The following is a 15909-nucleotide window of genomic DNA, read 5'->3' as shown; positions in this document are numbered from 1 at the left end:
CCTTAAATTTTGAGTTAATCTGTTTACAATAAGACGAGTGATATATATTTCTTTTATACATTTCATGAAATTAAAGTTTTAAAATTAACTTATATTGCTTGTTTAATATTTTGAGAAATATTAATTATTTTATTATAAATACTTAAATATAAATTCAAAATATAACGAATTTTATATTTTATGATTGGCGTTTAAAAAGATAAGCATTTTAGCCTTTTCATAATCTAAGCGCATTCTTCTCTCGCTTAAAATAAGGCCGGCTTGAGAAAAAAGTCTTTCACAGGGAACCGATGTTCCTAAACACCCCAACTTTTCGCGAGCTATAGGAGATAGATTGGAATACTTGTAATTGTTTTTTCTGCCACCATAAAAAAGGATCAGCTTTGCAATTACAGTTTCTTCTATATACCTCTGCACTTCGATAATTGCTCTTGAATGAGTTGTGCCTTGCGGTCTCTTTGATCTTTGCGTTGATTATTTTTGAGTTCGATCTTTCGCTTGTTTGTAAAAATTACCCAAACCACGTGGCTGCTTTTCTAGCCGAATTCACAATGTCGTCGTTCTAGTTGTTGCACAAGTTTGCTTTGTTCCGTTCGCTGTTTCGGAAAGTAAAGCACACAGATGAGCAATGATGAACGATATCTCACTATCAATGATTGCATCGCTGCTATTAGTATTAGAATTCCATGCTGAAGGAAAATCGCCAATCGCTATAATCGCTATAATCGCTATTGGCGATATTCTGCCAGAGGTGATTGTCATTCAAAAGAATCGAATGAAGGAAAATAGCCAATCACTGATATATTTGGATTGCAATAGCTATAGCTATTAGCGATTTGTCAATAGCGGCGATGCAATCACCAATAGCGAAATATCGAGCCATCACTAGTTCTCTTTCAGACAGCGATGAATACGGACAACAATTGTGCTGCAGCAATATTGCTGTGGCAATTAAGAGTAAAAAAAAGAAAGAAGATCGCAAAAAAAGAATTTGGTGCAAAGAATGGTTTAAAAAATGAGCAGTTCTTGGACAAAGTGAGCTTATTAAAGAACTGGAATTCACGTCACAAAATGTTTTTAAAAATTACGTTCGTATGAGCAAGGAAACATTTGACCAACTTTTACAAAAAATTTTGCTACTCATAACGAAACGCCGGTATCGCGCCCGCAAACTACTTATTTTTTTTATAACTGTATCCTTTGTGGCATCAGGATCTACTTCTTTTAATTTTTCTATTAAAGTCGCATAATCATTATTCTTTTTAATTCTATTACAATAATCTTTGCTTTTTACTTGCCACAATGATGGCAAAGATTTATACATTTCAATAAATTCACTCAGAAATTTTTTATTGTCCATTTTGCTTTTCCGCGCACGTCTGTTCCGTTCAGAAATTACTACGATTATGAGCTATTTCGCCATACACGCACGAACAGTTCGCGCAAATGTTCGCCAAAAATGAAAATATTTTGATTTTTGGCGAACATTTGCGGGAACTGGCAAACACCACCATACACGACAGAAAAGGTCGCAGAAACATGACATAACGGGAATGTTCGCGGAAATGTTCGTGTCGTGTATTTGGCGCTTAAGTACTTTGAAGAAATCGTGTGGGTGTCGGTTTCGTGCCGGTGTCGTGTCGGTGTCGATCAATGTGAAAACGCACAATAAGTTCGACCGATCACAAATTGTCATCAATAGCCTCTAACGGGAGTCCAAGAAAACTTATGCGGCAGTTACCCACGAACGTACGTAGAAAAAACGTGTCAGCTGACACGACCTATCTTATGAGTGTGCAATGTAAACGAAAACTCACCGACGTGCAACGCCCGTACGTACGTAGCCCGGAACGTAGAAATCAAAACAATTTTGATTTTTTCCGTAAGAACGTGTCAGCAGATCGCTCTCTAACTACACAGAGTTGCCTAGTAAACTTTTGTACGCTAATTTTTGACCGTTTGCAATTTTATGCAAAAACGCCTAATTAAAGTTTGAAAAATTGTGAAAATAACTCGAAATAATTATGTTAAAGGTCTGATTATAAATATTTTATCTATTTATACTTATTTAATATGTATTCAGGCCTTTTACAATATCAAAAATTAAATTGAAAAAAGTTGATGTTTCCATAAGCATGCATGCAAAATGGTCAATGGCAACAGTGCTTATCTGTAAACAATACACACACAAATATGTTATGTACATGTACACAGACGCACACATTGATTCCTACGTGCTTGAGAGTTCGGTCAAACTTACGTACGGCACACGTCGGTGGGTAACTGCCACATTACTGTTTTAACAGGGGAAGACCAAAGAAGAGGGGTTTTAGAGGCGTTGGTTCCACAATATCATTCCCAATTTAATTTGTTGGCTACTTTTTCGTATCAAATGGCACCAGGGTCGATCAATCTACCGTTCTCCATAAAAACACGTGCAATCTGCTAATAATACTAAAGGTTGAGTCAAACGTATCTATATGAAAAACTGCTTATGTTATGCGGTAGTTACCCACGAACGTACATACCAAAAACGTGTCAGCTGACACGACCTATCTTATGAGTGTGCAATGTAAACGAAAACTCACCGACGTGCAACGCCCGTACGTACGTAGCCCGGAACGTAGAAATCAAAACAATTTTGATTTTTTCCGTAAGAACGTGTCAGCTGATCGCTCTCTCACTAGACAGAGTTGCCTAGTAAACTTTTGTGCGCTAATTTTTGACCGTTTGCAGTTTTATGCAAAAACAACTAATTAAAGTTTGAAAAATTGTGAAAATATTTCGAAATAATTATGTAAAAGTGCAGATTATAAATATGTAATCTATTTATATTTATTTAATATTAATTCCAGCCTTTTACAACATCAAAAATTTAATTGGAAAAAGTTGATGTTTCCATAAGCATGCATGCAAAATGGTCAATGGCAACAGTGCTTATCTGTAAACAATACACACACAAATATGTTATGTACATGTACACAGACGCACACATTGATTCCTACGGGCTTGAGGGTTCGGCCAAATGTGTTTCGTACGACAAACGTCCGTACGTACGGCACACGTCGGTGGGTAATTGCCGCTTTACGGGGCTTTTACCGGAACGCGTACGATTGAAAGCATCTATATGAAAAACTTCAATGTGGCTCGGCCTTTAATCAGCTGCTCCACAACACACGTGTATGTCGCATATCTCTACATATTCTTCTGCAACATTTGAAAATATTTTGGAAATTACATAAAATGGATAAACAAAGAGAGCCTGGGATTTGTTATATCAAAGAAGAGTAAGCAATTGTCGTATAGTGTATTATAATTACAATATAACACAAATTCTTCGTTGAAAGGTATCTGCTGCCAGACGTAAGAGATAAAGCGGCACAGGTAGAGAATACGGAGTTGGGAACTAAAAGAAAACTAGCAGAGGACAATGCTTTAGAGGATGGAAATGCACAGAAGGAGCAGCAGCTTAGTAAGAAACAGAGAAAGCGGGGACAGAATAAAGTATGTATAAGATTCAGAATGTGTTCATACGGCATTAAATAATTAATTCCAAATAAGAATCGCCCAGTATTCAAAACAGACAGCACTCAAAATTTGTGTAAGTCATTGTTCAACGGGCATTTGCCGCCAATGATTGAGCCTTGCATGTATGAAAATTGTCGATTTTTACACGATATGGGTGTGTTTATGACGTCTAAGCCCGATGATATAGGTGATAAATGTCCCGTATTTGATGCCACTGGATATTGTAAACGAGGCGTTACATGTCGCTTTTCACATGCGCATATGGATGAATTTGGACTAAATATAATATCTGATGATTATGATGAAAAAAAGGAGCCCACGATTTTAAATGGTATTACTTCGGGTAAGAAAAAGCTTAATTTGGAAAATAAATTATTTGAAATAAATTTATTCACTTTAGCACTACAGTTCTCTTTGCGCAAACGTGAATATGATTTTACCCGGAGCAAATTATTAGTTGCTCAAGCAGATAATTTGCGTGACGAAAAGAAAAAAAAATTGCCGAATATTAAAGATAATAGCCATAACCATACCGAAGAATGTGTGGTGGAAGATACCAGCATAAAAACTACAAACACGCCACGAGCATCCTCAGACATGGATACTGCCGCCGATAAGGGTGTCTCTGTGGCCAAAGAGCCATCCAACACTGGAAAAACACCAATCGGCGCAGCTGTTGATGATAACGAAACAAGCGGACGTGATATTGCTATGAATAAAACGCCTGTTGACTTTGTGAATAAACTTATACTCTCTCCGCTAACAACAGTAGGGAATTTGCCTTTCCGCCGTATATGCAAAGAATTTGGTGCAGATATCACTTGTGGTGAAATGGCATGCGCTGCACCAATTGTTAAAGGTTTAACACAGGAGTGGGCTCTGACCAAACGACACATTAGTGAGGATGTATTTGGTGTACAATTATGCGGCAATAACCCTAATATAATAGCGCAAGCAGCTCAATTATTACAAGAGACAACAAAGATCGAATATATAGATCTAAATATTGGTTGCCCTATAGAGTTGATATATAATCATGGTGGTGGTTGTGCGCTTATGCGACGTACTAATATTTTAGAAACCGTTGTGCGTTCATGTTCGACAATGTCATCACAAATACCATTCACTGTAAAGATGCGCACTGGCATATATGCTGACAAAAGTATAGCACACGATTTGATGCCTTTAGTTGAAGAGTGGGGTGCAGCAGCAGTGACTGTAAGTTATAAAACTGAGAAGGTGGGTTAAGATTATATATCAATATATTTTTTAATACATTTAGTTGCATGGACGTTCACGTGAGCAACGTTATACTAAGAATGCAAATTGGCAGTATATAGAAGAGTGTGCAGCTAAAGTTCAGCATATACCAGTTATTGGTAACGGTGATATTTTGAATTTCGAAGACTATAATGAAAAGAGAGTAAGTATGAAGTTGAATTTTTATTAATATAAATTGACCGACAGCTGTAATGTTTAGAAAATTGCACCTCATGTGTCATCTGTAATGATCGGTCGTGGCGCTCTTATAAAACCTTGGATTTTTAAGGAGATTAAAGAACAAAAACCTTGGAATCCCACTTCGACGGAACGTTTCGAAATTTTACGTACGTATGTTAATTATGGTTTGGAACATTGGGGCACTGATACAAAGGGTGTTGAAAATACGCGTCGTTTTTTACTTGAATGGCAATCATTCCTTTATCGTTATATACCATATGAGCTATTAGCATATCCACCACAGCAAATAAACCAGCGTCCGAAGAAGTTTCGTGGGCGTGACGAAATGGAGACGTTGATGAGTTCGCCAAATTCTGAAGATTGGGTACGTTTGAGTGAGATGCTGCTAGGACCAGTGCCTGATGAATTTAAATTTGTGCCAAAGCATAAGGCAAATGCCTACTAGCCTAATGTATAATATATAATAATAATAACAACAACTAGCATAATAGTAGTATTAAGTGAAAACATGACTATATATCTACAGTAAAACTTTGATATAACGCATTGCTTTAATGAAAAAAATTTCATATGACTGAGTTCAGTCGAATGAAAATTCCGCATTGTTGCATATCTTCTACAAATATGCAGGTTATAGGTGTACCTAGAAGGTTTTGTGTATATTAAGCTTTAGAACATATGTCGTCATAAGCCATAACCACCAACTTTTTGAAGGCGTTGAGTTTCCGCACTTGCCGCCAATTTTTAATAAAAAAAACATCATCAGAAGGCCAGCTGGTTGTTTTTCCATCGCTCGTAAGTAATATAACACCTGTAAAAAGTGACAAAAGGTTTTACTGGAAATATATAGTTTGGAAAGAGAAACTGGCACTTCTAAATATTAGCAATATTGGAATTTTAGACAATATTTAATTTATTGCTATTATTAGTGCAATTACAAGTATGGATGAAGTTCCTGGCCGAGAGACTAATCCCTGGTATTAAAATGATTAAAAACAAAATGGTTATCGCTTGTACCACATACATACATACATTTAGATTGAGGCGCATTAACACATCCATATGTTACTAAATGTGGACTGAAACGAATACATCGCAGTGTCGACAAGTGCCGACATAATCCGCTTTCTTAAAAACTGGCACTTTTCATTATATAACATACTGTAACGAATTCAGGGAAATCCTGGTTATTATACATCTTCTGCTAACGTTCGAATCGCTAAACTGTTGAATAAATCACTCCAATATTCAGTATTGCAAACTGCTCTGTATTTAGATTACATTGGGAGTAGTACTTCAGAATTAACCTTCACAACCAAGAGCGTGTTTAAATCAAAACTGATTAGTTATTCCTCAGCTTGCGCTGCTTTTATACTCTCTGTTGCCTCGTCCGCACATTTCAACTAAGATCTAGACGTTGTACCTTCTAGAACTGGTGTGTCTCCTGCTTGGGAATTGAGCTATATGTGTATGTGCAAGTAACAACTTTAGCTGGTGACTACATGTGTGTGAGTGTGTGATATCTCTTCACTTCGGGCTGCTGGTTATGTGTGTGCATGTACATAAGTTTGGCTGCTTACTGTATTTGTTGTTGTGATTATTTACTACAGGGATGCACCTTAACGTTAAGCTAATCGTTTATCAAAAAATTTCCACCGTTTCCTTTGAAACACTTCGAAATATTATCGATAAAGAAATTATCAAGATAAATTGTATGCATGAGAAAAGTTGCAATCAGCTTGGCTAATGCTTTCACCTTTAATGACTCCGCCATCAATCAGCTTTGCCAGCATAGTTTGAAATTAATAATCAACATAAACGATTTGATTTCGTTTGGATATGGCAGACAACGAAACAAAATCATTTGGTTAATTTGACGTTCTTAACGTTAATAAACGAAACGAAATGACTTTGTTTCGTATATTAACGTTAATTATCGTAACGAAATGATATCGGTTCGTTGGTTAAGCATGCCTGATTTACTAGTGGTGCTAATATTCGTCACAATACTATAAATATAACGAAGCGTTTTTATTATCTCTTAATTCGTTATATAGAGGTTTACTGCATATGCTTATATTCAACATCTCAACCCGGTTATGCGTAAAATCTATGGCCCTTAATCATAGTTGAAATAAAATAGTTTTATTGGTTTAAACATGGTTCTAAATTAAATATCATTTTAAGTCTGTTATAGTCCACTTAAATACTATTTTATCTCTAAAAAAGTATTTTAAATTTAAAATGACATGAGCGCGATTTTAATTTTTTAAAATAGGGTTTAAATTGAGTGAAAAAAGGCTTCACCGACAAGGAAATATACGTCAGGAGCTAATTTATTATACCTAGAATGCGTATTAATATGTTTGTGACGAAAATTACACAATTTTAAAATGTACGATGGTTAGATACTTGGCTCCACATATGCGAAATCTTTAATTAAGACTATTCCACATTCTTAGATATTTGTGAGTTTTGATATTTTAGTATCTTTTGAGGAAAAAGTAGCATCCTATACTGATTTTGGAATTAAATTTAGAAATAAATATTCAATAGAAGGAAGTATTTACCATTGATATTTTAGTATCTTTTGAGGAAAAAGTAGCATCCTATACTGATTTTGGAATTAAATTTAGAAATAAATATTCAATAGAAGGAAGTATTTACCACAGGCGTCGATTTTTAATACATGTCAAAAAATTTTAAGAACTGCTTGGTACGGGCGCTGCCGAACTACTCCCTCTTAGTCTATGTCATGATCAACTTGAGTTCAATTTGCTTTTGTAAAAGGGACTTACACTTTGCAGGTCCATGCACTATGACAATATTCTAGGTCACTTCTTTCCTATGGAAAACTATACTAAACTCCCTTCGTTTATGCTGACTTTGCGAAGACAAACCTAAATTTGATTTAACCTGATTATCATTGAATGTCCTGCATACTTATTAGTATGGAGGTTAGAGATATCCCTATTCGGTTTCGGGTCTATTAAATTAAACGGCTTTAACGGTTAGGGCCACCTAACATTTAAGGTATGCATCATTTTGGCCGTCACATTTGTCTTAATGCAAACAACTTTTCTTTAAAACATTCCTACAAACTATAAAAACTATTCAAAATGAATACGAGTGTATGAGTGGATAGCCTTGTTGCTTCCTTTGCTTTAAGGAGCCCGAATCTAAGTAGTTTATGTTGCGAGATTTAAATAAGAACGAAACTAAGTAAATTTTCTTTAAACAAGTATGTTCATGTTCAATTAAAAGATTCTGTACTCAATTTTAAATTGACGGCTGATAAAAAACAGCGAATTTTTACAAAACGTTTGTTAATAACTTTTAAATAGAATTGAATTATAATTATCCGCCGCCCGATTATGATCAAAACGCGTTTTCAGGTACTCCTTTGACAATTTTTGTGCTATTGTAAGAGTTTTTGTCAAGTAAAAAATTACCATTTTTTATACGTGGAGTCAAGTAACCACGGTTGTCATGAACAGGGTGTACTTTTAAAATTTCTAAAAAATTTCTTCATAGCGCCAATCAATACCTTTTTTCATGCGGATACCCTGCCTATGCTTATTTTAGCTGAAAACAGTGTTTAATATCCCTGCAAAAATTGTTGGATTACGTGTTCCATTTTCTTCATGTTGGAGTACTCTAACCATAGTGTACAAGTACAAGTGTGTTGACTTATCTGTCAAGCATTCTGACAGGCACTCGCTGGATTCGGAATGACAGCGAATTCAATATGGATACCATTACCGAGTGCGCCGAATGATTGAAAAATTGAAAAAGTCGATACGATTGGTAGTCAAAAATGTTGTCGTTGAGACCAAAAATGCGACTCTAGACCTGAGATTTCCATCAGGTGAGCGAGGCTATTTGTAGTTTTGACGTTTATCGCTTAGTGAACACACTTGTATAGGTACACTATGACTCTAACAATACTCCTTTGCAATGCGTTTGTGGACCACCATCAGCCGATCATTGCTCGTTTTTTAACGACAGTGATCACGACACGATGACGATCGAACAGTTGCCAAAAGTAAAATATTGCATGCAAATAACTAATAATAAAATTTTACTTTGGCAACTCTGATAAAATGCAACAGCGCACTGGTTTTATGTATACATACTAAAGTATGTATAGAGAAATATTAGTTTCTTTATTCACGCAAATGCTAAATAACATAAGAATATTCGTAGTATAAAATATTGTAACGATTTTTTATTTGCAAATCCTCTTATTTGCCCTTTTGCTAGGATCGTATCGCTAAACTGTTGAATAAATAACTCCAATATTGAATAACGGAAAAATGGCCTTTATTAAAATACTTCACAATAACACTCAAACTGTGCAACGAATAGCTTAATAACCAAACTCATATCTTAAAGGAACTGACTTTCAAAATAATAGTGCTATTGCTCGCTAGATATCGTCTTACTCGTAACTGCTTGACAATTCAAATCAAACTGAATTCCTTCTTACTCGCCTGCATCGCTTTTATAGTTTACGCTGCATACTTCTAGGCTCTTCGATTTCCAGAAGTTACTAGTTGTTTCGGCTACAAAATCGCCAGCCACAACTACGTGCACAAATTATTGCTCTCTCTTGTGACAACTCAGATAAGGTATATGCATGTTTTGTAGTTTACAGTCTCCCGCACACACATAAGCGTATAAGTAAATTCATCGGTGTGTGACATCTCATCTCTCGCTGCCTTGTATGTAAATGTTGCTCGTCGGAATGTGTACATATGTGTAGACGCAATTATTGATTCGTTTATGTAGATACATAATGATTGAATTATTGATGTGCATTCACGTCACTGCTTAGATCGGCTTAGAGCTGGCAGCACTCCTTAGTTTTGCTAATATTCGTAACACTGCCCTCCACCTAAGTCTGATCGTCCCGATCAGACAAATCTCTCGATCTAAACGCTGCTAATCTCTCCAAATGAACCACTTTCATTTTGGTTCGTGGTTTGGTAGTGGTTTGTATGCGGTACACTACATCGTTGATCCGTTTTACAACTTTGTATGGGCCTTCCCAGTTACACTGCAATTTCGGGGACAAACCTTTTTTTCGTTGTGGGTTGTATAGCAGCACCAAATCTCCTTCCTGAAACCCTTCCGAATTAATTGCTTTATCGTACCTCGCTTTCATCTTGTCACTCATAATCTTTGCTCGTTGCCTTACCAGATCGTATATCTCTATCAGCTCTTCTTCTAAGACATGAGTGGATTTCTTGACATTCCTCTCCGCATCGGCATCTATCCCATACTTCAAATCAGCTGGCAGTCGAAGGTCATTGCCAAAAATTACCTTTGCGGGAGTTTGGCCCGTTGTGTCATGTACTGCCGATCGGTAGGCCATCAAGAATAATGATATGTGTGTATCCCAGTCCTTATGGTACTTGTCGACTACTTTCCTTAAATGCTCCTCCAATGTTCTATTGAAACGTTCCACCATACCATCGGACTGAGGATGCAATGCAGTTGTCCGTGTTTTTCGAATGCCCAACTTCTTGCACAGTTCTTGGAACACAGCTGATTCAAAATTCCTGCCTTGGTCAGAATGTAACTCCATTGGTACACCATACCTTGCAACCCATTCGTTTTTAACCACTTCTGCTACTGTTTCTGCTTCTTGGTTTGGGATTGGGTATACCTCTGGCCATTTACTGAAATAATCCATAACCACCAGTACGTATTTGTTTCCGCGGTTGCTAGTAGGAAATGGACCTGCGACATCCATGGCGATCCTTTCAAATGGTGCACCTGAAATATACTGCTTCATCTGGCCCCGACTTCGGGTTTTGGGCCCTTTCGCTCTGTTGCATACCTCGCAATTGGCAATCCACTCGGTGACCGACTGACGGCAACCAACCCAATAGAATCTCAGCTTAATTTTCTCGAGTGTCTTCGTGATTCCAAGATGGCCTCCACTTGGACCATTGTGCAACTCGCTGAGCACGTCAGGAATCCTCTTTCTGGGAACAACTATAAGTTTCTTCTTGCACTGACCATCCTCACTCTCCCATACTCGATGCAAGCAACCGGATATCAATTCCAAACTGTTCCACTGTGCCCAATATGACTTCGCAATGGGACTCTCTGCTGACATATCCTCTCTGCTTGGTCTTTCGTTTCGTTCGAGCCCTTGCATAACATGTGACAGATCTGTATCTTCTAGCTGACACTTTCTTAGTTGTTCCTTGTCCCATTCATCCGTACACGTTATAGTCATTAGCCGGACATCTATAATGTCTTCTTTAGTCTCGGCCTTTGAACAGTGCTTGCATTCCAAACTACATGGCCTTCGTGACATTGCATCGGCATTTCCATGGGTACTACCTTTTCGATGCTCAATGGAAAAGTCATAGCTTTGAAGTCGCTCGATCCACCGTGCCAATTGTCCTTCCGGATTACGGAACTGCAGAAGCCATTTCAATGCTGCGTGATCTGTCCTGACATGGAATCGCTGGCCGTAGAGGTATTTGTGAAAATGTTTAATGCACTCTACCAATGCCAACAGCTCTCTCCGCGTAACACAGTAGTTCCTCTCTGGTTTTCCAATCGAACGGCTGTAATATGCAACTACCTTCTCCTGTCCATCGACCAGTTGTGATAAAACGCCTCCTATAGCATATCCACTTGCATCTGTATCTAGAATAAATGTTGCTCCTGGAATCGGATATGCTAACATTGGGGCAGTGCACAAACGCTCCTTCAATGTTTGGAAAGCCACTTCTTGCTCCTTCTTCCATTCAAAAGCTTTGTTTTTCTTGTAAGCTCATGGAGGCTATGGGCTACGCTGGAAAAATTTGGTACAAATCGGCGGTAATATGTGCACAGCCCAAGAAAACTTCTCAATTCATGTAGATTCTGTGGTCTTGGCCAATCCTGTACAGCCTCTATTTTTTCGTTCGCAGTGCAGATGCCCTCTGTCGTTACCTTGTGACCCAAATAATTGACTTCCTTTTTAAACAGCGCACACTTTTTGGGACTTAAATTCAGACTAGCGCCAGCTATTCTCTGGAAAACTTCCTCCAAGTTCTTAAGATGTTCATCAAAGTTCTTGCCCAATACGATGATGTTGTCCAAGTACACCAAGCATGTTTTCCAATGTAGTCCTTTCAGTACCTGGTCCATGAGTCTCTCAAAAGTAGCTGGTGCATTACAAAGTCCAAAAGGCATCACTGTAAATTGCCAAAGACCATCACCGACACTGAAGGCTGTTTTCTCTTTATCTTCCTCCTTCACCTCCACTTGCCAGTAGCCGCTTTTCAAGTCCAGCGTGGAAAACCATTTCGTACCAGATAGCGAGTCCAGAGTGTCGTCAATTCTTGGCAATGGGTAGCTATCCTTTTTCGTTACGTCATTCAACTTCCGGTAGTCCACGCAAAACCTCATTTTTCCATCCTTCTTTTTTACAAGTACTACCGGTGAGCTCCATGGACTAGCTGATGGTTCGATGACGCCGCTGTCGTTCATTTCTTGAATGATTTGACTCACAACTTCCCGCTTCGCCAGTGGAACACTACGTGGAGCTTGACGGATCGGTCTCGCATCTCCAGTGTCAATTTGATGTTTCACAACGTTGGTGCGGCCTGGTTTAGAATCATCCTGGTCAAATATGTTCGCGTACTTTAGGAGCAGTTGTTTTGCCTTACTCTGATATGCTTCCTCTAGTCCCTGCATCCATGCCGTGATGTCATTTGAAAGATCAGTATTACTAGCTGAAACGTGTTCCTGGAGCTGTTCACAGTTAATAACCACTTCAGCCTCTTGGCATCTTCCCAAAATAGCTCCTTTAATCAGTTTGAGTGGTGACTTGAACTCATTGAGTACTCTTACCGGAATACGTCCATCTTGTTTTGTCATAGCCAGGGTTTTTCCTACAAGTATGTTTAGTGCTGATTTGTTTGCTGCTTCGACAACCCACAATTTGTTTGTCCCACAATCTCCATCAACCTTTGCCCAGATGACTGCTTCGGATTTTGGTGGGTATTTGCTGACTCTCTTCCACCAGCACTCGTTTACTGCTGTAGCCTCTCTCGTAGCCGAAATTAAGTGGTACATCCATGTTTTTATATCGCATCGTCTTGCTTTGCATGTCGATCTTGATGCCCTGGTCGATTAAGAAGTCCACTCCAATTATGATTTCATCAACAATTTCTGCGACTATAAAATTGTGTACTACCATGACGTTCCCAGTTGCGACTTCACATTCTACTTCTCCAATTACCTGGGTGTCCTCTCCCGTGGCTGTACGTAATCTTGCTCCAAGCAATGGTCTTATCTTTTTGTTGACTAAATCCGCTCGAATGATGGAATGAGATGCACCCGTATCTACAGTCAATAACCGTTCCTTTCCGTCCACATGTCCTCCAACAGTAAGGTTGCTCGATCTTCTTCCAATCTGCGAGATAGAGATTATGGGGCATTCAATTGCGGGAGCCAGCTGTCGCCCCTTGCGGCTGACTCGATTTAGTTTAACGATTGAGTGGTCTTGGATATTTGCTCATCACCTTCTGCTCTGCGTTTACGACCACCCACATTGTTGGAGCTATTGGGACCGCTGCTGCAATGTCGTGCAATATGACCTGGGTTGCCGCACTTGAAACATTTAATAACTCCGGCATTTTTCTGTTGTGATCCCTTCAGTGCTTCCAAAATAGTGTCTACCCAATCTGGTCTTTCCACTTCTACACGATGAGCTTTGTATGCTGGTTTACTCAATAGTGAGGCCGTTTCCTGAGTCAATGCATGTGATACCGTTTCAGAAAATGTCAGCTTTGGGTTTGCGTATGTAGCTCGCTTCGTTTCCACGTCCCGTATGCCATTTATGAAACTCTGGATTTTTACCCTTTCAGTGTATTCCACGGGTGCGTCCGCATTTGCAAGATGAGCCAATCTTTCAATATCTGAAGCAAACTCCTGCAATGTTTCATTTGCTTTTTGGTAGCGGTTTTGCAACTCAATTTGGAATATCTGTTTCCTATGCTCGCTTCCATAACGTCGTTCTACAGCAGCCATCAATGCTTTATAATTGTTCCGCTCTCCTTCGGGAATCGTCTGTAGAATTTCCGCTGCTGGCCCCTTCAATGCCACGAATAGTGCAGCAACTTTATCTTCCGCATTCCAGTTGTTCACTGCTGCGGTCTTCTCAAACTGTAGCTTAAAGACCTGGAAAGGAACAGAACCGTCAAAGGATGATGTTTTTACCTTTGTATTGCTTGCTGAAACAGCTGGGCGGTTTAATTGCAACTCTTGTATACGACCTCTCAAAGCATCCACCTCGGCTTCGATTTTTTCCTCAAACTGCGTTATTTTCTCGTCCATACGTGCTTCGAGTTTTGATGATATACGCGCCTCTTGTGCTTCGAGTTGTACTGTTATGCGTGCCTCTTGTGCTTTCAGTTGTGTCTCCATTTTTGATGTAATCTGTGTCGACATTTCTGCCATACGCGTTTCTTGTGCTTCAATCTTCGATGTAATCTGTGTCGACATTTCTGACATACGCGTTTCTTGTGCTTCAATCTTGGATGTTATGCGTGTCTCCTGCGATTCTAGTTGTGATGCCATATACGTCTGCTGTTCTGCCAGTTGAGATGACACTGTCGATGTTTGAGCAGATATTGCAGCTAAAATCATGTTCAAGTCTGTACTGGTAACCGTCTGCGATGTTTCGTTCTTCTCTTCAATTTTTGTTGTCTCCTCGCCATCAAGATGAAAGACATGCTCTTCCACATCAATTCCTTCTGCTTCCATTGCTTCTCGTAGCCGTGCCTGAAGTTCGAGTTTAACGCCGCTTGTATTCAATCCACGGCTCTCCAACTCCTTCTTCAGTTGCGGGATCTTCAATTCACTTAACTTTGCCATGTCCTTGTTGTCCTCTAGAATTTATTCAACAATTCCTCTTCTGACACCAATTGTAACGATTTTTTATTTGCAAATCCTCTTATTTGCCCTTTTGCTAGGATCGTATCGCTAAACTGTTGAATAAATAACTCCAATATTGAATAACGGAAAAATGGCCTTTATTAAAATACTTCACAATAACACTCAAACTGTGCAACGAATAGCTTAATAACCAAACTCATATCTTAAAGGAACTGACTTTCAAAATAATAGTGCTATTGCTCGCTAGATATCGTCTTACTCGTAACTGCTTGACAATTCAAATCAAACTGAATTCCTTCTTACTCGCCTGCATCGCTTTTATAGTTTACGCTGCATACTTCTAGGCTCTTCGATTTCCAGAAGTTACTAGTTGTTTCGGCTACAAAATCGCCAGCCACAACTACGTGCACAAATTATTGCTCTCTCTTGTGACAACTCAGATAAGGTATATGCATGTTTTGTAGTTTACAGTCTCCCGCACACACATAAGCGTATAAGTAAATTCATCGGTGTGTGACATCTCATCTCTCGCTGCCTTGTATGTAAATGTTGCTCGTCGGAATGTGTACATATGTGTAGACGCAATTATTGATTCGTTTATGTAGATACATAATGATTGAATTATTGATGTGCATTCACGTCACTGCTTAGATCGGCTTAGAGCTGGCAGCACTCCTTAGTTTTGCTAATATTCGTAACAATATAAAAGTTGGATTGCCCCTCTTCATTTACTTTCATTTTAAATTAAATTCACTTCGATAATTCTTTCCGATACAATTCCTCTTTAGTACTTTGGCATATGATGCTCTGTGGGTGCTCCATGGAGTACTACAGTGAAAGTACTTTGGAAAGTACTCTCACGTATGTACTCTATGGAATACTCACAAACAAAGTGAGAGTGGGATCACCTACTCCTCTCTTAGGACGTCGCAATGTTAATTGGAGCACATTTTTTGTATGAATGCAGATTAGATTTGGAGCAGTCCTATACTCCCAAAGGAGTATTCCTTA

At 38.7% G+C, this 15909-nt stretch overlaps 1 protein-coding gene and 1 long non-coding RNA gene across 3 annotated transcripts; one reads left to right on the top strand and one right to left on the bottom strand.

Moving 5' to 3' along the window:
* LOC137241975 (uncharacterized) lies at positions 1 to 873 on the bottom strand. Its single transcript, XR_010950040.1, has 2 exons — positions 394 to 873; positions 1 to 320 (listed from the first exon to the last, which is right to left on the bottom strand). It is a non-coding gene; the product is annotated as an uncharacterized lncRNA (long non-coding RNA).
* Positions 874 to 3159: 2286 nt separating this feature from the next.
* Positions 3160 to 7721, top strand: Dus3 (Dihydrouridine synthase 3). 2 transcript variants are annotated; one of them, XM_067764376.1, is made up of 6 exons: positions 3160 to 3287; positions 3348 to 3504; positions 3562 to 3871; positions 3929 to 4746; positions 4811 to 4951; positions 5009 to 7721. In XM_067764376.1, the coding sequence occupies exons 1-6, from the start codon at positions 3244 to 3246 to the stop codon at positions 5432 to 5434; spliced, it is 1896 nt and encodes a 631-aa protein (XP_067620477.1). In that variant the 5' UTR covers positions 3160 to 3243; the 3' UTR covers positions 5435 to 7721. The 2 variants fall into 2 exon arrangements, with proteins under 2 accessions (XP_067620477.1, XP_067620478.1); XM_067764377.1 differs by lacking the exon at positions 3160 to 3287 and having other exon boundaries at positions 3377 to 3504; positions 3572 to 3871.
* The last annotated feature ends 8188 nt before the right edge of the window (positions 7722 to 15909 follow it).

This window comes from Eurosta solidaginis, chromosome 2 (genome assembly GCF_040869045.1).
Source record: "Eurosta solidaginis isolate ZX-2024a chromosome 2, ASM4086904v1, whole genome shotgun sequence".
Lineage (NCBI taxonomy): Eukaryota > Metazoa > Arthropoda > Insecta > Diptera > Tephritidae > Eurosta > Eurosta solidaginis.
The sequence above is the reverse complement of the archived record's forward strand: the minus strand, read 5'-3'. Positions and strand labels throughout refer to the sequence as shown.